The sequence below is a fragment of the Mustela erminea genome, chromosome 6, assembly GCF_009829155.1.
Source record: "Mustela erminea isolate mMusErm1 chromosome 6, mMusErm1.Pri, whole genome shotgun sequence".
Taxonomy (NCBI): Eukaryota; Metazoa; Chordata; class Mammalia; order Carnivora; family Mustelidae; genus Mustela; species Mustela erminea.
The window spans coordinates 120836795-120858911 of NC_045619.1; the positions used below are offsets into that span (position 1 = coordinate 120836795).

General features: G+C 41.9%; 1 protein-coding gene across 4 annotated transcripts in view; it reads right to left on the minus strand.

Annotated features, from left to right (window-relative positions):
• Positions 1-22117, minus strand: part of RSU1 (Ras suppressor protein 1) — a 192789-nt gene that overhangs the window by 86033 nt on the left and 84639 nt on the right. For 3 of the 4 annotated variants that reach the window (XM_032349509.1, XM_032349508.1, XM_032349507.1), the window contains one exon: positions 2716-2848. The exons of the other annotated variant lie outside the window; for it this stretch is intronic. In XM_032349509.1, the coding sequence (XP_032205400.1) occupies positions 2716-2848 (133 nt within the window). The remainder of the gene's footprint in view (positions 1-2715; positions 2849-22117) is intronic. 4 annotated transcript variants of the gene reach the window in all.

A 22117-nucleotide genomic window follows, 5' to 3' on the forward strand; every position in this document is an offset into this window, starting at 1 on the left:
CTGCAGCTTTTAGAACAGAACGCCTAAGATGAAGGAACTGCGTGTGAAATTGGCTTTTCCGGAAAAATGGGTGTACTGAATAAAATGCCTCCTCAAAAGTCATCATGTGCACAACTTTATGCTACAAGTCCTCTGATTAGGAAGGAGCTACTTAAAAAAAAAAAAATTAAAGAATTAAACTTGGGTTCTAGTTACAGAAGGCTATGGCAATACACAGCTATTCACATAAAAGAGAACTTGACATGTTAAAATTCAGTGAAACATAATGGTGGCATTTTTGTATAAAAAATTTTTATACAAAAATGCCACCATTTTTTAATAAATTTTTTTTGTAATTTTTTAATAAAAAAGCCTAATATTAAGAGTCTGACGTAGTGTCTTACCTAGTTAATAGTCCATGTGTTTGGCTAGTTATGTTTGGTAATGATGGAGTGAGCACAGCTACCACGGGGGGATGGGTGAAGGACGGAAAGTTGAAACAGGGAACAGCGAACACCTCTCTTTCCCGAGGAGGAGAGAAGAGAACCCGGAGGGAATTCACCGAGGGGCCCCACCCTTGAGGAGGTCACAGCAAGTGTATCCTCTCCACGGAGGCTCCCGAAGACTCCTCTAAAAGCAGTGAACGGGGTACTAACCTGTCCCCCTAAAAGGGGTCAACAACTCTCCTATGCTTATTTAAGCTTCTGAATGTTCATGTCACTGTTTAGAAGATAATATCAGTCTCCAGGAGGAAATCAAAAAGTAAGCTGGTGGGCAAATTGCTTAAATTACTCTGATCCTCAAAACTAGAGAGAGAGGGCTACAGCCAACAGACATGTTCCTGATAAAACTGTCATGCCATATACTCCCTTTCGAATAACCGAACAATTAACTCAGTGAAGGCAAGAACCTCATTCATCCGAAATCCTAACCACGTTCAAACAACCAGAAATAGTTTATAATATATAATAAATAGTGTATAATGGTGATTAGTTGTAATAATGACTAATAATGACTCCGAGGTAATACAATATCCATAAATTCACAACTGAATATTTTAAAATGAAATTACAATTAGAAGGGCTTTTATATGCCACATATTCTAATATGTTATACATTATAAATTAATGGATGATAAAACAAAAGATCATTAGCCAGAATAAAAAAGAGTGTTTCGTCCAGTTCTCAGTAAAAAAAAAACCTGCCTGTAGATTTTTCTGCATGTTAAAATGTATTCAGACATTTTCTAAAAAGATAACCTACAAACCAAGATCTATGGAGATTGCCATTTACTAACAAAAAATTAGACAGCCATCTAAAATGTATGATAGCAATGATAACAATTTAAGAGGAACAAAATGAACAATAAGCTGCTAATTTGCAATGACATTTTCACACATTTTCATAACAAACTAAATTTCCAAGGCTGAGCTATATTCATATTTAAAGAAACTATATATATAATTGCACATAACTCTGTGGCTCATGAAACAATAAAACACATCTTATACTTCTCTCATTTTAGTCTTACAGGTAAGGTTTAAGATATATGGCAAATGTCATGGTATTATCGTAGAAGAAAACTAAACCACATTTTAAGCCACTTTCATAGACGAGGATACACTATCATGTCAGCAATTCTAGTCTGTTTGGTTTTAACACCATTGCTTCTCACAGCTCATCTTCTCTGGGATTCTGCCCTATGGAAAGAGGACCATAACGAGCTCCGTATACAAGGCTACACGGAAGGGGGCTCCAGAACCACAGCCCGCCATGTATAGGCCCTGTTGGTTAATCCTGAGCCACTGACCCAGCACAGATTCAGCAAGGCCATTGAGTGGGGGGCCTTGTTCTGATCCCCCAAGTGCAAACTCCGGACTGCACGTGACCCTTAAAGATCCTCTAGCTCTTCTCAAAGGTTGGGGCTGCACACAAAATCCGATTAAAGCAGACTGTGGGTTTTTCTTTTTCAGTCTCTTCTGGATCTGCTTAGAACTAGCAGAGACCAGATTTCAGCATCAAGGGTCATGGAAGCATAGGAAAGAATGATCCCTTCAGTTGGGGTGGGGTAGGATGAGGGGAAGATGATGTCAGAAGATACAACAACAGAGCCCGGAGATGTGCAAGAATGCCTGCCCACCTGGACACAATGAGGAAGAACCAGCAGTAGACAGTAAGGTTTGGGGGCCTGGCTCCCAGCAAGCTGCCTTGACCCAGGGCAAGGACTTGAGGGATTCTGATGCTATGACATAAGTGTGCGGATTCCTCTTTCTCTTTTTCTGCCCCTTCCTTTTCTCTGAGAGAGATTACCATCCTGCTAGAGTAAGAGCTTCTGAAGAATAGAATGATGCTCCCCTAGTAGTTGCTTCTGATTCTATAAATAAACTGCTTAACAATTTTCTTCATAACATTTGTTATTCTTTGCGTTCAAAGGAGAAAAAAATACATGCTGATCTTACTGTGTCTGGTGAATTTCATTAGTGCCTTGAATATTCAACTAATACCTTAAAACATTTTTTTTAACAAATTTGATATAAATTCCCTTTGAAAATGTCAATTAAAAATCATCCATAAAAAAGAGAAAATTACATGTGGTTATTAATAAAACATTTAAAAATACTGTAAGCTAACTGCTACCAATACAATAATGTCATATGATAATTTATTTTTAAATGGTGTAATTAGAAATACTATAAAACAACAACCTATTATTTTCAAGAATCACAGTCTACTTACTACTTGTACGTCTCAGAACGGATATATTCAAAAACATGGGACACGCCAAGCTGGAACTGGTCAGCAATTGGGGTCACCCAGGGATTGTTCTCTGCTTTGAACACTTGCTTCTGACCAGTTAAATCCAAGTTTCCTGCAACGATGGAAGGAAAGAGGAAAAGGTGAAGTTCATTTCATCCAACACAAATCAGATCTAAGAAGTACTGCCTAATAACCAGGGCACAACACCAAATATCTCTTGGATCATTTGATTTTATTTTTAAAAAATGTGTTATTTCAAGTCCTCAGTGATAAGAAAGCAATGTTAGTCCTAGTACAGTGCCCCAAGAAATTAGGAAGGGAGAGAGGGAGGAAGGAAGGGAGTGAGGAGGTCAAGGTAGAAAGGAAGTAAACCCGGAAGGAGTTCTTGTAAATGCAGTATATGCTGTATTTTTCTAGGTATTTGTTACAGAGGAAAAGAAAACCAAAAAACAAAAAATGGCCCATCCACAACTGAAAGAAACAGTCATATCAGAACTTTCTGAAATTTTACTTGACACTGCACATCACCATTTGTCCAACGTGATCTAAACCCAATCCAATCAACACCACTATTCATCAAAGCAGAATATGAGTGAAGGAAGAATGCTGTCCAGGTAAAATTATTATTGCATTCCTCAGGTACCATAAGCACATCAAGGAATCAGCACTGAACAAATCTCATTGACATGGTCATGCTAGAAATTCACATCCGTACATCCTTATCAGATGACCTATTACCTTTAAAAAGCATGTGCACCTGAATGTTTATAGCAGCAATGTCCACAACAGCCAAACTATGGGAAGAGCCAAGATGTCCATCAACAGATGAATGGATAAAGAAGATGTGGTGTGTATATATATATGATGGAATACTACGCAGCCATCAAAAAACATGAAACCTTGCCATTTGTGACAACATGGATGGAACTAGAGGGTATTATGCTAAGTGAAATAAGTCAATCAGAGAAAGATAATTATCATATGATCTCTTGATATGAGGAATCTGAGAAGCCGAGTTGGGGGTTTTGGGGGGATAAGGAAAGAAAATGTAACAACATGGGATTGAGAGGGAGACAAACCATAAGAGACTCTTAATCTCACAAAACAAACTGAGGGTTGCTAGTGGGTAGGAGGAGAAGAGGGATAGGGGAGGGTATGTGCTAAGGTGAGTGCTGTGAAATGTGTATGCCTGACGATTCACAGACATGTACCCCTGGGCTAATAATACATTATACGTAAATAAATAAATAAGAAACTTAAAGGCCGACCAATTGTGTGTGTGGGGGGGGGAGCATTTCTTCATTTGATTCTCCAACAATCCCTAAGGTCAATCACTGACAGCATTTTATAGATGAAGAAATGGAATGGAAACATGACAAAATTAAATAACATGTCCAAGATCTGAAAACTTAGGAATGGGGATTTGAACCCAAGGCTTTGACTCTAAATCTCGTATTCTTTCTAGAATGTCTGAGGAAACTATTAGGTTACATCTCTTAGATCAACCAAGGATGGGTTAAGGAACGCAGCATAAAAAACAGAGTAAGCGCCACCCATTTGAATATCATGTTAGTAATTGGCGTTGCCTTTTTTGTTTGCTTGGTATACTAAAAAATGGAAAAGGCTACACGTGAAAGAGCTTCTTCTCATCTCACACCTGCCTCTACAAGAGACAGGAACAGGGTGGTTATGGACCACAGATGCATACAGTTTATCCGGCGGGGGGTGAGGGGACTCACCAAAGGCCCTTCCCTATAAGCCCTATAAGCTCATTTTCAGACTCCCAGCCTGCAGGCCAAGGCTATATAAACATAGACACCCAGCAACCATTTTTCACAAGACACATCCAAAGTACCACGTTTGTCCTGTTTTGAAACTCTACTTGCCAATTTTGTCATAACTGATAACTCAAAATAAGGAGGACACATTCTGGGAGCAGGTATGCCATGAAGCACATAATTTCTCAGCTGATCTAGGCTTTAGAAAGGAACAAACATTTCTACTGGGAAGATAATGTAATATTTCTTCCTAAAAGAATGCAGATTTTCAATCTATCTTCTTTGTTAGATGAACTTGTTCTATTCAGAAAAGACCAATATAAAAGTGATTACAATTTAATAAAACGCTTTTAAAGAAAACTAATACTACCAAATATTACCAGTGAGTAATTCATCATGATCTTTCCAAAGCTACTTAGAATCTGTCGGTGTTAAATACAAAAATTAGCAGATAAATTTCTCTCCAAGATTATCAATATTGTCAATTTCCTTATCTTAATGGTTAAACATCATTAGTCAGATACTAAATCATTTGGTAAATTAATGGGTTTTATTCTCTAAACCATGAGTCAGAAAACAGTCTAGGGCAAATGAAAATCCCAGAGCTGCAGAAATTCTCTGCTGAGCTGGGAATCTTATTTCAGTTGTGACCTTATAGGCAATGGGCTATTTGTTTATTTTTGTCTTCATTTGGGGAGGGCTTTTAGCTTTTCAAGAATAAGAATGATCTCTCCTTTCAATTCCTCTGTAATTCTTATCTTCTTTTAGGATCTTTTTTGCCCTACTCTATGCCCTCGTCCTCTTCTGTATCATTCTCTTTATTTTTTTTCCCAACTTCCACTTTTCCTAAAAACGAATACAATGTCTGAAAAAATTTTTCCATGTAAAAATTACTCTTAAAAAAAATCTGTATTTCTTAAGTGTCCTGTGTCAAATGCACACAGAATAGGTTTCCTGCAGTTCTTAGCGGTCATTGAGGGAAAGGGCCACAAGCCAGACATCAGTAACCATGGTGTAGCAAATCACTAAGTTGGGGGTAGAGGCACTAGAAGATGAACACCTCTCTTAAAACACTGACCTAATAAACAACATGTGCTTACATATCTTCCAGCCTCTAAGGCATGCCCACTGACGTCAGCATGAAATCGACTATGAAAAAAAAAAAATAACAGAGACATTTGGAAAAAATATAAGTACTCCAAAGTGGCTAAGCGAAGAAGAGAAGTCATGAAAAGCACGAACTGCATAAGGAAGCAAAGCAATTCCTGAGCACAGGGATGTACTTGTTAGCGTCTACTCTGACCTAAAGACCTTTCCTCCCTGTTCCCCCAAATTGTTAACCCTACTGAGGGACAAAGTCTGAATTTCTAAAGGGTATAATCTGATCCGATGAACATCCGGGACTCCCCATCGTTCATACACTATCACGAATTAACTGGATTGCTTTCCTCTTAACCTTTGGTTCAGACTTTGGGATCACAAGGACACTATGGTTTGTGGAAGAAGAGGTGGAGGAGTTGGGGAGGGAAGTAGGAGCACTGAGCACTTCTCACCATGCTGTATTTTCAGGGCCCTGGGTCAGTGTGAGAGCGCCATGGACCAGGGAGAGGCTCAAGAAAGGACCCCCCACCCCAACCACCACCACCACCACATGCTGTTATTCTAAATTTGCTCAGGGACGATGTCCATGGGACAGCGAGAGAAAGGGGAATCTCTTCCTTCCTGGGCTGTATCACAAGCTCCCTTCCACCAAGGTCCAAGGGTTGTCCCAAGAATGCAAAAATACAGGTAGAGATAAGCAAAGCAAATGTAATGGATCAGCTTTGAACCTGAGGTCCAGGTGCATATTTCTGTGGGGAAGCCACGCCACTTTCTACCACCTACAACCTACATACCCACTTGGGAATGTACACGGCCTCAACTTAACTTATTAACAGCCTCTTGTGAAGCCTGCAGCCTTTTTAGTGGTAATCCTTGGAAAATCACGTACTGAAGTTCCATGCTCCCTGACTGCCACACGTGGAAGACAGAGCTCGGGGAATAATGCCAAGAAAGGTCAGCCGTGTTCTCTGGGCCCTTTTGTCGGAAGCCTCTGACCCCCCGGAGATCTGTCAATCCCTAGCAATATCTCTATTTAAGTGCTGTCAAAGGAGACAGAAGAGGCAGAGAGGACTGCTAACGACGTCGGCTAAGCAGAGCATGCAGGGGACACGGGATGTGGGCTAGACACATACCCTTTGGGGAAAAGGACCACAGGATGGATCTTCAGGAGCACTTCTGTTTCTCTCTCTTCACACTCGTCTGTGCGCTCCAGCTGGAGGGGGAGGGGGCCTGGGTTACCTTCCCCCACCCCCATTGGGTATGGAATGACGCTACTGAATCAGATGCCCGGGTCTTTCCTGGGCTACGGGGAAGTGTCTCTAGGTCACTAGAGAAGAGAGATTCAGGTTCCCTGGGGCAGAAACCCTCCAAATGACAGCTCTGCAGTTGAAGCTGTGTTTTTGTAACAGAGACCCCTGAAAACCCTGTTTAGCATCCACGGCCAATCTCACGGCAGGCAACTCTTGCAGGTGACAGAGAGGGACGTGGCACGAGCCCGGCCGGACACGGACTCTTCAGAGCGATAACCAGGCTCTGCCTAACAGGACGTGCTTCCTTGGCCTTTCAACTTCACGTCATCGGCGGCCAGTTCGGTACTTGCCTCCGTGCAGCCCTAATCCCCCCGGCCAGCCAGCTCTGTGTCTCCGGACTCCTTACCTGGCGGCGCGCCGGGCCAGGATGCAGCCATTTCAAGAAGGGGGTTCGTATAATCAGAGTAAAGCCAGGCCGTGATACTGTGTGAAAAGATGACACCCGCCTCATGTAGGTCCGGCAACAAGTTACCCTTGCCGCGGCAGAGCTCATCTGTCAGCTGTCGGAGGTAGGTTCCCTTTTAAGTAATAACATGCGGGAAGCATCCCGGCCCGCTGTCAGTCAGGGCCCAGTCCCCCCTCACTGCCGCACGCTTCAGTGAGTCTAGTTAGACGCCCTCACCCAGCTCCTTGATTAGAAGCCCGAGCGGCACGCTGGTGGTGTTCTAACAAGGATCAGGCAGCAGGATTAAGCACTGTGACAAAGAGGATCTAATAAGCTAGAAAGTGGTGCATCTACAGACACGCTGGCTGGCTCCCAGACACAGATTCACTCTGCTCCGTCTTCAGTGGGGAGGCCCAGGCCACAGGGGAAGGCAGCTGGCACCGTGATTAGCGGTGACCCCCTGACCGACGCTCCTATGAAGATCATATATCACTCAGAGCCGTATTCTGCGATTGCAAATTGGATTTTCCATTTTATTACCTGCAAAAGGACCACATATGCTTCCTTCCGGAGCCTCTAGTATCGTAAGCTTTGTGGTGTGACCATAATTTTGTAAACACTAAATCATGCAAAACAATCCTTCTCCTTGCTGGTTATAAATGGGATCGAATGCAATAGGCAATGGCGGCCCCATTAATAAACGTGGTCATTTTCACTTATGGAAGCTGGTTATTTTCATAATCACCCTGTTTAAGAATTCTTCCCGAGTACTCCAAATCCTGAACCATGTGGCCAGTAAACATTAGTTGTCATATACTAAGCAATCCAGAGGATCTGCGCAAATTTCTCACATCATAAGAGCAACATTCCCTCCCTTCCTAATTCCAAAATAGAGTTCTTTCTAAATGAAGCCACTCTCAAAGCCAGGGGCTCGCTCACAGAAATCTAAGGCCATGGTCTAACAAGGTAAAACTAGCAAACCATGGCTGATTGGGTAGTCTATCATTAGTGTACTGGATTTGCCCAAACGCAGGTAATTGATTTTCTGTGGAAGGGGTCTAGATGGGATACTACGACAGCTGAAAGATCACCTCTGTTCCTCAGCGAGTGCACACACAGAAGCAACCACAAATGACTCCAGCACAGAATAAAGGCTGTGTTTAGGGCTGCTCCATACATAAAAAGAGAGCCTACACATAGATCTCTATAATTCTTTTTACTACATATATGCTGCTAATTACGGAAGTACATGATTGCAGCTAAGAATGGAAGATGGCAGGTTCCTACCTTCTCACTTCACTCGGTGGAAAAGGATCGTAAGGATCATAAAATAATGCTGACATTGTAGGAGTACATGTTTGTAGTAATAACACACTGCAAAAAGCAGAATGTTCACCCACCGGTAAGGAGGAGAATAATGTTCCAGCCCTACAGTTATCAACACGAATGAACAGGTTTTTCTTGCATACATTGACTGAGAGGTCTACAGTGTAATTAAAAAAAAAAAAAGCGTATTCTAAGTTTGTTATGATTTAATTTTTGAAAAAAAAATAACATATATGTGCATGAGTAAATGTTTATGTGAGAAAGAAAACAAAGAAGACACATACATCAAATCATTAATGTGGGTTTCCTCAAAGAGGGAAGTTAAGGCAGGACAGGGATTTGGACCAGCAGAACAAAGGATAAACTCTTCATTTTGTCTTTTGAGAATTCCATGTGCTTGCAAGTAGGGATGATTTTTATAATTAAAAAAGAATAAAGTGGGCTGCAAGGAAAGGCCTGGGTGGCTCAGTGGGTTAAGAGTCTGCCGTTGGCTCAGGTCATGATCCCAGGGTCCTGGGATCGAGCCCTGAATCAGGCTCTCTGCTCGGCAGGGAGCCTGCTTCCCCCCTCTCTCTGCTTGCCTCTCTGCCTACTGTGATCTCTCTCTCTGTGAAATAAACAAAATATTTTTAAAAAACTAAACACCTGAGGCCCATTAATTAGCACCAAGAAGGGCATCTTATTTTAAAAACAGCATCATCCTACTGCAGTGAACACCAGGCTTTAGAGAGGATGGTCTGGGAAGCCTGAGCCGGACTGAGCATCTAGGTCTAAAGCAGTTTCCCCTTCTGTGCATCATCAAGGCAATCACGGTAAGCTGGGACGTCTCAGGACAGCTCTCAAGGATTCCGGGGGGAAATCGAGACCACCCTGTCATCCTGGCGACTGTCTGCTCAGCCTTTCCAGCAACACATTTTTAGAATAGGCTTTCTAGTCATTTAATACCCCCAAAGCACTGCTGCTTTAGGATACCTACTTAAACAAACAGTTGCCCTTCCGATCTAGTCAGGGGGGAGTGTACAATTTAAATTAAAAAAAGAATAAAAATACCCTGCCAAGTGGCTCCAAAGAAAGCAGCATCTGATTTATGTGTATGCCTGTGGAAAAGGGTTCAGAAGCCCTTTTTGCAATGAAGAAAAATAGCATTTTACACACGTTTCCCTCTGATGTTCTTCTTGGCCATTTGATGTCTGTGTTCCAGGGTCCCACAGAAACAAGGGGCCCTCAGTCACATGTAAACAGATGTACCCACCAGCAGAGCAGAGGCAACCCCCATGTGTGCCCCCATAATTGCTCCCATCTTGCGTGTCTCCTTCAATGGATGTTAAGTAGATAATTCACGTTTTAAATCTGCTGTTCACACAGCATTTCCCAATCATTCTTTCAAATGGGAGAGGTAATCTCATTTTTGCTTGCCAGCAAAATTGTATTATATAATGCCATCAAGTGTAGACAAAAGCTCAGGAGATCTGGCCAGAAGACCTGGCCCCTGATCCTGACTAACATTCACAAACTTTGTGACCCAGATCCTTTGGGTAAATCTTTGTGTTTTGCGGGGGAGGGGGTCTGTTTGTTTTTCTTTATTCCTGAGCTTTGGTTTCCTCGGCTGCCCTGCAGGGATAATAGTACCAACTGACAGGACTCTGGACAGCAGTCAAAAAGTTTATAAAATGGTTCTGTAAATTGGAAGTCACTATATAAACATAAAATACTCTTCTCATTACTAGTATTTTTTTTTTTAAAGATTTTATTTATTTATTTATTTGACAAACAGAGATCACAAGTAGGCAGAGAGGCAGGCAGAGAGAGAGGAAGGGAAGCAGGCTCCCTGCTGAGCAGAGAGCCGGATGCCGGGGCTCGATCCCAGGACCCTGGGATCATGTCCTGAGCCGAAGGCAGAGTCCTTAACCCACTGAGCCACCCAGGCACCCCTCTCATTATTAGTATTTTAAGTGAAGTCTGCAAAGGACTGAAAATGTACACTTCAAAGCATTTGCCTAAAACAGCTTTGCTCAAGGAATTGATAACCTCCCAAAACTGAATGCACAGTCAGTGAGTATTATGTACACGGTGACCCTCTTATGAAGAAGGGGCCCTGTTCATAAGCTTCTCAAAGGTCTGGGATCAGAAAAAGGGTTAAGTTCAACTTTAGAGACACTGATTTCACTTCCTGGAAGACTGAAAGATCCCTACACGGCCGCAGCCTGGGGCACCCTCCTGGCATCAGTTCCCAGAGTGCCCTGGGACATTCGCTGTCCTCCCCGCCCTCAGCCTCTCAAGTTCCCTGGTTCAGGACATCCTTCTGACCACCTGGGAAGCTGGAAATGTCAACACCAAGGGAGCTTAAGTCCCCCTGCAGGCTCCAGAAGTTACTGATTAATGCAACAAACCAAAATAAACGTATGTTCAAAGATTAAGTTTCAGTATCATAACTTTCCTCAGGATTGAGAAAGGTATCACAAACCAGCCTTCACCAGAGCTGTGTAAGAGAAACCTATACAGAATGGCCACAGTTCTAATTTTAAAGTATTTTTTTTCAGCCAGTTTAGCATTTACTTAACATTCTATCTCAGGTTCCTTCAACAACTCCCTCATCAGCAAGCTTTAATAATATCATTATGTAATTGATTTGTGCTGCTACAGATGGAAACAGTTTGTTGTTCTCTTCCTGGAAGGCTCTCTAGCCCTTAGCCCCTCCCTAAAGCCCAAGGTACATGGGACTCACCATCACAACCACGGTGCCTTTTGTTGCCCAGCACACCTTCAGAAGAGCTGCAACTCTCTTTCATTGAAACATATGGAGGCTTAAGAAGTAAGTGGCAGGCATTTAAACAAAGTAAACTTTCTAAATGAATATCCTTAACATTAAGAGACAAAAATCCAAGACAGTATATCCCATTCATGGTTTTGAACACAGAAGTGTAAGTGAATGCAAAGACTAGATAGAAGACATCATATTATATCCTGTTCACTTGCAGTTCATAAACAACCTCTTATCAAATTAGTACATATTCAAAAGGACTGTAATTACCAGGATGGCTGAGGTTCCAGGATTAGACACTTGCCGACATGGCTGGTCTGAGAACAAAATGGCACCTCTTTACGGAAAAGTAATTTGGCAATATATATTAAGAGCTATAAAAGTGTTCATACTGTTTGACCCAGTAATTCCGTCCTGGTAATAAATTTATGTTAAGGAAATGATCACAGTTATCCCCAATGATTTATGAATAGAAATTTTCAATTCAGTGTTGCTTTTGTTCCTCCTCAACATCTGGAAACAACTCAAATGTCTACGGGGTTGGTTAATAAATTATAAGCACTCACATTATGTAGCCAAATGATTAAAAATATTTTCAAATAAAATTTAATGACATAGGGTAATGGTCATGACTTCATATTGAGCTGAACACAACAGGTTATAAAGCTCATAGTATGGTACTTTTTTAAAAAAAGCATAAGTATTCACAAGCATACATAGAAAATGAATAAAAAAAAAATGCAGCTAAGTATGTACACACAAGAATGGAGACAAGACCGGAAGGAAATACACTCAGAATCCTAACAGTGGTCATTTCTGAATGGGGGTGGGAATCAAGAAAGTGACCCCTTTTGTGTATTTCTCAGATTTTCTAAAGCAGTAGTTCTCAAACTTGAGTGTGCATCAAACTTTCCTGGAGGCCTTGTTAAAACATGGAATTTTAGATTTAGTAAGAGTTGGGAGACACAGGGAATGACAGGTTGTTGGCAGGGACGTGTAGAAAAAGGAACTCTCATGCACTGTTGTTGGGAATGCAAACTGGTGTAGCCATTGAGGAAAACAGTATGGAGGTTCGTCAAAAAGTTAAAAATAGAACTACGCTATGATCCCCTAATCACGGTACTGGGTATTTACCCAAAGAATAGTAAAACACTGAGTCAAAAAAATGTATGTACCCTTATGTTTATATCAGCATTATTTTTAACAGCCAAGATATAAAAGCAGCCCAAGTGTCCTCCAACAGATGAGTGGATAAAAAAGATGTGGCGAATATGTATGTGTGTGTGTGTGTGTGTGTGTGTGTGTATAAAAAAATGGATAAATATATATAAACACATAAAAAAGAATGAAATCTTGCCATTTAAACTAACATGAATGGAGCCAGCCAGTATAATGCTAAGTGAAATAAGTCAGAGGACAAATACCATATGATTCACTCATATGTGGAATTTAAGAAACAAAACAAAACAAGAAAGAACAAAGAAAAACAGAGGCCAAGAAAAAGCCAATTTTTAACCATAGGGAACGAACAAATGGTTACTGGAGGGGAGGTGTGGGGGGGGGAATGGGTGAAACAGGCGACGAGGATTAAGATTACATGCATCAAGGAGAGCCCCGAGTAAGGTACAGAAGTAGTGAATGACTATGTTGATAGAAGGTTTTTCAAATTTTAAAGAAAGCAAAAAAAGCTGAACTGAGTATTGAAATCTGTTGAACTTTTAGATATTATTACTAGTTTTACTGAAGATGTCAAAAAAAAAAAAAAGCCCCACAAATCAGTGAATGCTTACCACTACCATCATCTTTGCCATTGTAATTATAATTATTATTTGCCAAGCATGTACCACATATCAGGCGCATCAGATGTCACTCCAGGAGCTTTGAGCTTTGCACACATTACTCTAAGCAGTCACTACAATCCTGCATGGGAAGTATTATCATCTCATTTTAAAAAAAGCGACCACTAGGGTGGCTGGGTGGCTCAGTCAGTTAAGCATCTGCCTTCAGCTCAGATCATGATCCCAGGGTCCTGGCATCAAGTCCTATAGTGGGTTCCCTGCTCAGCGGAGACTATGCTTCTCTCCCTACCCTTCCCCCTGCTCATGATCTCTCTCTCTCTGATAAATAAAATATTTAAACAAACAAAAAAACAACCACTAACACTCAGGGAGGTTAAGGTCATCGACTGGTACATGGCAGAGCTGGGATTCAAAGGCCAATTTATTTTGGTCCTGCAAAGTCCTTGGTTTTTCCAGGACAGGACATGCATCTCCTCCTACTGTGAAAAGATACTAAGTGAGGCAGTGTTGGAATAGTCAGTAACTTGACAAAGTTTAAAGAGCCCTCGGAAGACATATGCAGAAATACACACCTTTACCTCCCTTGTGGGTCCAGAATTCTATCATCAGAAACATTATCTTAAGGGCTGAAAGTCTAGTTGCCGCCAGGTATTTTCTTTTCCAATGAAAACACCCTGGCAGAGTAATGCAACAGGCTGATACACTTTCATTAACAGGACAGACTAAGTACTTTCATTTATTATTTTTTTAAAAGATTTTATTTATTTATTTGACAGACAGAGACCACAAGAAGGCAGGGGTAGCGGGAGAGAAGCAGGCTCCCCGCTGAGCAGAGAGCCGGATGCGGGGCTTGATCCCAGGACCCTGGGATCATGACCTGAGATGAAGGCAAGAGGCTTAACCCACTGAGCCACCCAGGGGCCCCAGAGAGAGTACTTTTAACAGGCAGCATTAATAGAGACACGTATGTCCCTATTCACCCTTGTCAAGCAACATCTGAAATGGTACTTTGAGACTGCATGTGTTACACATGTTCTGACATTACTTAGATAGAAGCTGATCAAATCAAGATGTATGTACAACTCCAGAGCCCATTAAGGGAAGTTTGGATGGTGTGAGGGGTTTGTGAAATGGAGTCTTAAGCTTATCTAGACTTCTATCGAATTTTATTTTCCAAGTTATGTGAAAAGAGGAAATGACTTCTTAGATAACTTTCTAGGAGATAAAAGGCCAAACAAATACAGACTGATTCAATCAGTGTGAATATGAACCCATCCTCCTAATAATAATAATCTTAATGACCTTCTCAAAATGGCAACAACTTGTCTTTTGAAGGCTAACCTCAAAAACAGTTGCTTTAAAAAAAAAAAAAAAAAAAAAGTATGGCGATTTTTCAGCCAAAAGGACTAGTACTGAAGTTTAAATGTCATTGTAATATATTACCAGGTACTTGCTCATATGGAAGTATGAAATGAAATTAACTTTATTTTTTTATTTATATATAAATACCCTTGAATCCAACTTTATTAAAGGTTAAGTAAGGGATCAACGTACTACACAGAACCTAAACTTAAGTTATATGTAAAAATGGCTTGTTTCGGCTTTGCTCCTCACTCTAGAGCTTACATTTTTATTACTTTGGTGCCATGCGTTACGCTCTCTGCAGAGGCTGTGGACGGTAAGAGTGCAGATATTATGTCATATAAAATATGTACTAAGATAATTAAGAATTGTGAGTGACACAAATGCTAAATCTACGTGAAAAACTGCAACAACTGTAATTTAATTTCCAGTGAATTCAAACTTACACTAAAAGAAACGCCAACTGTTTTTTAGGTAATGTACTAACAACCCATTTTAATGAGTTGTGATGAACTTACTTCTGCTTATTTTCAAGTTTAACAATAATGACTCAGAACCAAGATGCAATGGAAAGAAAACCACACTGTCTTAAAACATGGTTTCCATGAGTGTAAATACGCACATACACATGGACACCCACTTACACGCTCACCTTACCCCAGGACTTGAGAAATAAAACAAAAGCAAACACTACATCCTACAGCAGAAAAACCAGAGTTGGGGGGAAAAAAATACAAAAACCAGTAAATTTCTACTTTAACACATAACTACATACTTTTTTCCAGTATAAGTGATACAAGGCAAATAATATTCCAAACTAATATAAACAAGAGGACCTTAGTGTCTAGTGCTAATCTAGAGTCAAACAGAGGCCAAAGATACAAGCAAATGAGTATGTTTAAAAAAATTTAACAATATGGCTTAAGAAAGATGAAAGCAAAATAACCACAAGTCAAGTCAAGAAAAAAAAAAAAAAGCCTACCCCACTTCCCCAGGACCTACTTAGACAATTTAGACAATTTACCATTCCTAACATACGAAGAAGTATTAACTATAAATAACCTAAAAAAAACGGAGATCCACCACAACTTGGGATTTGGGTGAGGATGACTGCATCATGAATTTGTTTCCAGTATTTTTGGAAAGCCAACTGTCTTGGGTTAAAAATATGAAATACTGCCACCAGTTAACAAACAATAAAAAAGGAAAGTACTATGATACTCTACTCAAGAGAAAAAACAATCAACAAACACAAATATAAAATTGTTTTCAATGTGTGAAGGTGCTTCAGAGATTCAATTTATTTACCAAAAAATAGAGTTCACATTAGCCAAGTCCTGGCTTGACTCCAGGCACTGGCACTTTTGAGTCTTCTGACTGCTACTGGTTTACACAGCGTGGTCAAACTCAAAACTCCAGCTTGCTACCGTCAAATGTCAAGGCTATTCTGATCCTCCTGAACCATTATCATCATAAAAACGGTTACCAGAAAAAAAAGAGAAATAGAATTCATGTGTTCTCAATGACAAGAGTTGTTTAAAACACAAAATGAAACCTTAAGTAGTAAATAATATGTGACCTCTTGTATGCTATTTGCAATTATTTTATTTTTATCTTCATAACCTGGAGATCTAAAAGAGAGGTTCACAAGAGAAAAATTTTTGCTTGGTAGTGAATTTGGACATCCACAGATATAAACAAAGGGTGTCCTATGGCTTCACCAAGAGCCATATTCAAGAGCACAAATTTAAAATAGGACAGGACATAAATAGTAAATGCTCAAGTCTAGGATACACAAAGTAGGCTCCACACAGCAGTCAGAATGGTGCCTGCCATTTTTAAACACCTGTTCTTTAAAAACACTATTGTGCAAAATCCTTCAGAGGATGTCCACAATCACCTTGCGTCAAGAACATGTGACTTACTTGGGATGACCTCGGCCAAACATGGCATGGCCTTTCTTGTTTCTAAACCTACCTGCGTGCCTTGTCCCTGTGTCTCCTGACAGAAAGCAACCCATTCAACATCACCTCTTCACACAAGCCTACCTGCACCTCTCCACAGAAATGTGATCCCTGTGACCTCTGTCTACCACAGAGCCTATTTCTTTTATAGTACTTACTACATTTTATGATTTTGTTTGCTTGGTGTTTTCCCTTTGGTCTGTTTCTCAATCTCCACTGTACATTCATGGACTCAGAAGGGGATATGAACAGTCTTGCTCTGTGTGGCGCCAGGATCTGCTCATGGCAATGGCGGCTGTGTCTGTTCTCTCACCAGGTAACCGCACTGGAATTGTAACCAGAATGTTTCTGTTTCCACATCCCTGCCTATTAAAGAGGATGGGAATTTTATCTTACACATTTTTCTCCTCCTGGTGTCTTAAGCCGGATGGTGATGTAGTTCTCAAATGGGATGAGAGATGGCGTCCCTGGAAGGGTGCCTTTCTCACAACTTGGACAAAGTTTTATTTTATTTATTTATTTTTTTAAATATTTTATTTATTTATTTGACAGAGAGAAATCACAAGTAGATGGAGAGGCAGACAGAGAGAGAGAGAGGGAAGCAGGCTCCCCGCTGAGCAGAGAGCCCGATGTGGGACTCGATCCCAGGACCCTGAGATCATGACCTGAGCCGAAGGCAGCGGCTTAATCCACTGAGCCACCCAGGCGCCCCTGGACAAAGTTTTAAAGGCAACTACACATTTGTTTATCTACACCTCATCCCAGCCCCACCACAGATTCTGACGCATCCCCTCTGCTGCCCTGTCTGACAGAAGTGACGGACCCTGGCCATGCCAGTGAGCTGGGCATGGAGAGACAGAAGGGAAGCAGAAGAGAAGACTCAGAGCATGGCAGCAAGCTCTTAAAGGTATGTCTGACTGGTGGGCTATCATCAGTGTCTCCTCTTCAGCGTGTAAAATTCCATCTCACCCCAACACAGAGAGAAAACAAACTATACAGCGTAAGCGATAAACAAACAATCTGAAAATGAGGAAAATGCTTTATTTATTTATGTACCACTGACTATCCCAGATGCCTTCTGTACATGATCTCAAAGGCCCCTAAAAATGGAGCGGGGGCCTCCCAGTTGAGGACAATGAGGTGTGGAGAAGATTCTGTCATTTCCACAGAGCCAGCAATGGCAGCGATGAGATTCACTCCAAGGTCTGCTCCTTACGTGTCACGCTAGGTTGTCAGAAAGGACCAGTTTGTTTGCTTATTCTTACCCAGTTTTCCCCCTTCCTCTCTCTTGCCCTTTCAAGAAAAAAGTGACAGTGACAATGGTAAACACGCTCTGAAGGGTGCTGGGGTTCGTGCAAAATGGCCTACTACACCTAAAACAGCACATAACCTTGGCTGTGATATAAAGCAGACATAAAATATTCCAGACGGCAAATAAATATATATATTTCAGGAATATATCTACAAATATAAATACTAAATAAAAATCAAGTAGAAAACAGGGGCACCTGGGTGGCTCAGTGGGTTAAAGCCTCTGCCTTCAGCTCGGGTCAGGATCCCAGGGTCCTCGGATCGAGCCCCGCATCAAGGCTCTCTGCTCTTCGTGGAGACTGCCTCCTCCTCTCTCTCTGCCTGCCTCTCTGCCTACTTGTGATCTCTGTCTGTCAAATAAATAAATAAAATCTTAAAAAAAAAAATCAAGTAGAAAACATACACAGATTCGCCAAGCACAGACAGTAGAAGAAGTGCACAGATGATCTTGATTTCACGATACAGAACAGTATGTATGGCACCAACAAGGACGTGGAGGGAATTCAAAAGACCTGCAAATTTTACAGTTAATTCAGGTTCAGCAGCAAACCTTCTTTGCTTCTGGCTAAACATTTTGTCCTGTACTGGAGTTTTTCCTATTATTAAGTCTGCTACTCCAAAAATAAATTACTCCAAAGAGCACAATTCTCTTTCATGTGCGGACACATGACTTCAGGTATCACGTAGGTCTTTGGAAGTTATTTTACATGGAACCATGGTGGTGTGCTAGGGCTGCCATCTAAAACACCACAGTCTGGCTGTCTTACGCAACAGAAGGTTATTTTCTAACCTTTCTGGAGGCTGGGAGTCTAAGATTAAGGTGCCGGAAGATTTGGTTTTTCCTGAGGCCTTGTTCCGAGGTTTGCCACCTTCTCACTGTGAGCTCATGTGGTCTTTATTCTATGGGGCTGCAATCTGGTGTCCGTGTGTCCAAATTTCCTCTTTTTACAGACACCAGTCAAACTGGATTAGAGGTCACCCTCCAGTCCTGGGGGTCAGGGCTTTGCACGTGAATCTTGCGGGGGCGGTGGGGAGTGGGGTTTTGCTATTGGCTATTCTCCTGATAGTCAAGTAACTGGAGTTGCCCCAAGTTCACCCTACAGATCTGCTTGGGATGAATCAAGGTACTTATCCACTCACGAACACTCGTTTAGTACAGTTTGTATCACCAAGATAAAGAAGAAACTGTCCCCAAACGGCTTGTGGTCTTGTGGCTCAAATAGATATACACAACAGAGATCATGAGAACACAACAGGCACTCGATCCAGAGTGGAGATGAAGGCAGAGGTTAGGAGTGACTCTAGGGGGTGGTTCTTCCCTGGATCTTAATGGAGTTTCTAGAATAGGGGGGAAATCACCAGGGGCAAAAAGCAAATACCACGACAAGGACAGGGAAGACAGGGAGCTTTGGAGAGACAGGCTGGAGGCGCCAGATCTCAGGAGCCCTAACGGTCATGCTGAGGAGCTCGGGTTTTATCCATGGGGAGGCAGGAGGGTGTTAAACAATGGAAGGTTTAAAGCAGGAGAGTCACAGCTCCTACCTCCATGGACTGTCCAAGTCAGTCATTTTGTGCAAAACAATCAACAGTCTCTGCCACAGAGGCACTCTGGTAGGTGGCAGTGAGTCCTGAGCAGCCTCCCAAGCCATGTCCCCAGAGAATTTGTCCCCACTACTAAGAGTCGAATGATTTACGGATATTCTTTATTAATTAGCCTACATCCAAGACTAACTCTTTAATGTCAACACGTCCACACACATGGGAGAGAAATAGGAGGAAGACAATCAGTTTACCAACAACGCCGACCGAAGAACAAGGCTCTGGCAATCCTCATCCCTCCCCATACATTTCCATTCCAACCCCAGATACATTTAGACTCTGAGTAAGTCATATATGTTCGCTGTATCTCAACTGCATCCTCTGCAAGATGAGGAAAATAAGCGTTTCCCTCACAGGGTTACAAAGGGATCAGAACGGTTAATAAATGTAAGGCTCTCGGAACCGCGGCTGGCACACAGCAAATACAACAGGAATGTACTCTGTTACTACCACACTGATGGCTACTTCTCTACCATTAAAGGAGAAAGAAGATGAGCACTTATGATCTAGAAAATGGATCTGAGGGAGCATAAGAACGGATACCCAGGCTTTTCCAGGGCAAACACATGAACAGTGGTCGTCACCAACTTCAGCAAGGTTCAGGAAGAGCAGAGCGCAATTTCACGTGTGGCCGATGTGATGGACCCATGGGACAGCAAAGTGGAAATGGCCCCTGGGCATCGGGGATATGGTCTGGATTCTCAGGGGAGACGATGAGCCAGGCTGACATCATGAAGGTGGAACTCGTAAGTAGAACAATTCACAATTAAATTTAAGTGTCTTTGGGATGCCTGGGTGGCTCAGTCGTTAGGGGTCTGCCTTCAGCTCAGGTCATGATCCCAGGGCCCTGGGATCCAGCCCCACATCCGGCTCCCTGCTCAGCAGGAAGCCAGCTTCTCCCTCTGTCAGCTTGTGCTCTTTCTTGCTCCCTCTGACAAATAAATAAAATCTTAATAAATAAATAAATAAATAAATAAAGTGAAGCGTCTTCAAGACACAGGTCCATCTAACATTTACAGAAGGGCCAAACAGATGATATTCCAGAAGACAGAGGTTCGGGGGTAAAAAAATAAAAAAATAAATAAATAAAATTTTTAAAAATCAAGCTTTCTGAAGAGCACACTACTTGTATATAATTCAAACCACTATATATTTATGTAAAATACTATGGAGCTTATTCTATTAATTGACACAATTTGAGCTGGAGAAGTCAAGTGCGTGGCAATCTGATTTCATTACTCTTACTGGCGTTTTTAACTCTGGGTTACCATTCGGCGGTAAAGAGAAGGATACAATCGCACCTGAGGGTTAAATTTTTCTTTAATTATACAATATCCAGCATTTTTTTCACCCTTTAGAGAAAACACGTCCTCAAAGATATCGCTGTTGCGTTAAATCTTTACACTACATACATTTGTCAAAGAAGGGCTGCTCCTTTGGGCACGTTACGGCTCCATCTTCAGGGGATTGCCTTGTTGGTGACAAAGGACACAGAGCAGAAAAAAGAGCACCTCACTACAGCTCAGCGACGCCCAGGAGCAGGAGCTCCAACGGCACGTTCCAGATGCTATTTGATGATGAATGGTAACATTAAGCTCTTACTTGAAGGCAGCCTACAATAAGTCTCCATTCCCTGATATTAAAAACTTGTAAAGGAACATAAAGCTGGCCTCCTACTATAATTTACCCCCACTGGTTAAAGCATCCTTCTGAGATAACCAGCCTCAACTAGAGCAGAACGGGCTAGAGACAGGCTGGCAGGAAGCTGGACATGGAGGGGTAGAGGCCCCGTGCCGGTGAGGACAGAAGAATACCAACGTGGAGCGAGCCACAGGAGCACCATTTTCCCAGACTGGTCAAGCTGCACGATGAGCCTTAGATCTGAAATGTGCTAATTCACATCTATGGTAAGTTAGGAGCCAGCCGGTTAACCGGGATGGTGTGAAAGCATTTCTCTGTATTCTGCTTCCTTAAAATTCATCAGGGAGGGAAAGAGAGAATGAGCTCTTAAGTGCAACCAGTAAAATGTGACCACTTCGTATCTTGAATTGTGATGAACAGTAGCTGAATTCTGGGAAACTTCAACCAAAAAGGAGGGAACATTGGTAGCGGACATATAGCTCCTCAGAATTCAAGCATGGTCTCTACAATGCTTTTTGTAACAGTCCTAAAAGCCCCAGCAAATAACCCTTTTGTTTGAAGTGCTGATACTTCAGTGGGCGGGTCTGCCAGAAGACACGGAGAGCAGGGAATAGCCCCAGAGACACCCCGTTCCACAGACAGCAGCCCAGGAGCTGATGGGTGACATGTAAACAAGCATCTTCACCCCCTGAGGAAGGACGGAGAGGAGCAGCACTGTGAGAGCCTCTGATTCCATTGCTGGCCCCAAGAAGCAAGGTCTACACAGAGGGAGAGCCTCTGCTTTAAGCAAATACGTAGCTCAAACGAGAAATGGGACTGATGGCTGGATAACGTGCATCCTGGGAGCAGTGAAAACGAATAAAATCCAGCAATCTGCAACAATACAGATGAATCTCAAAACAGTGTCAAGTGAAAGAAGCCAGAATACATACTGAGTGTTTCCTGTTATATAAAATTCAAAACCAGCAACACTAAGTAACAGTACCGGAAGTTAAGACAGTGGTTACGTTGGGGCAGAAAGGAAGGCCTTGCACTTGATCAGAA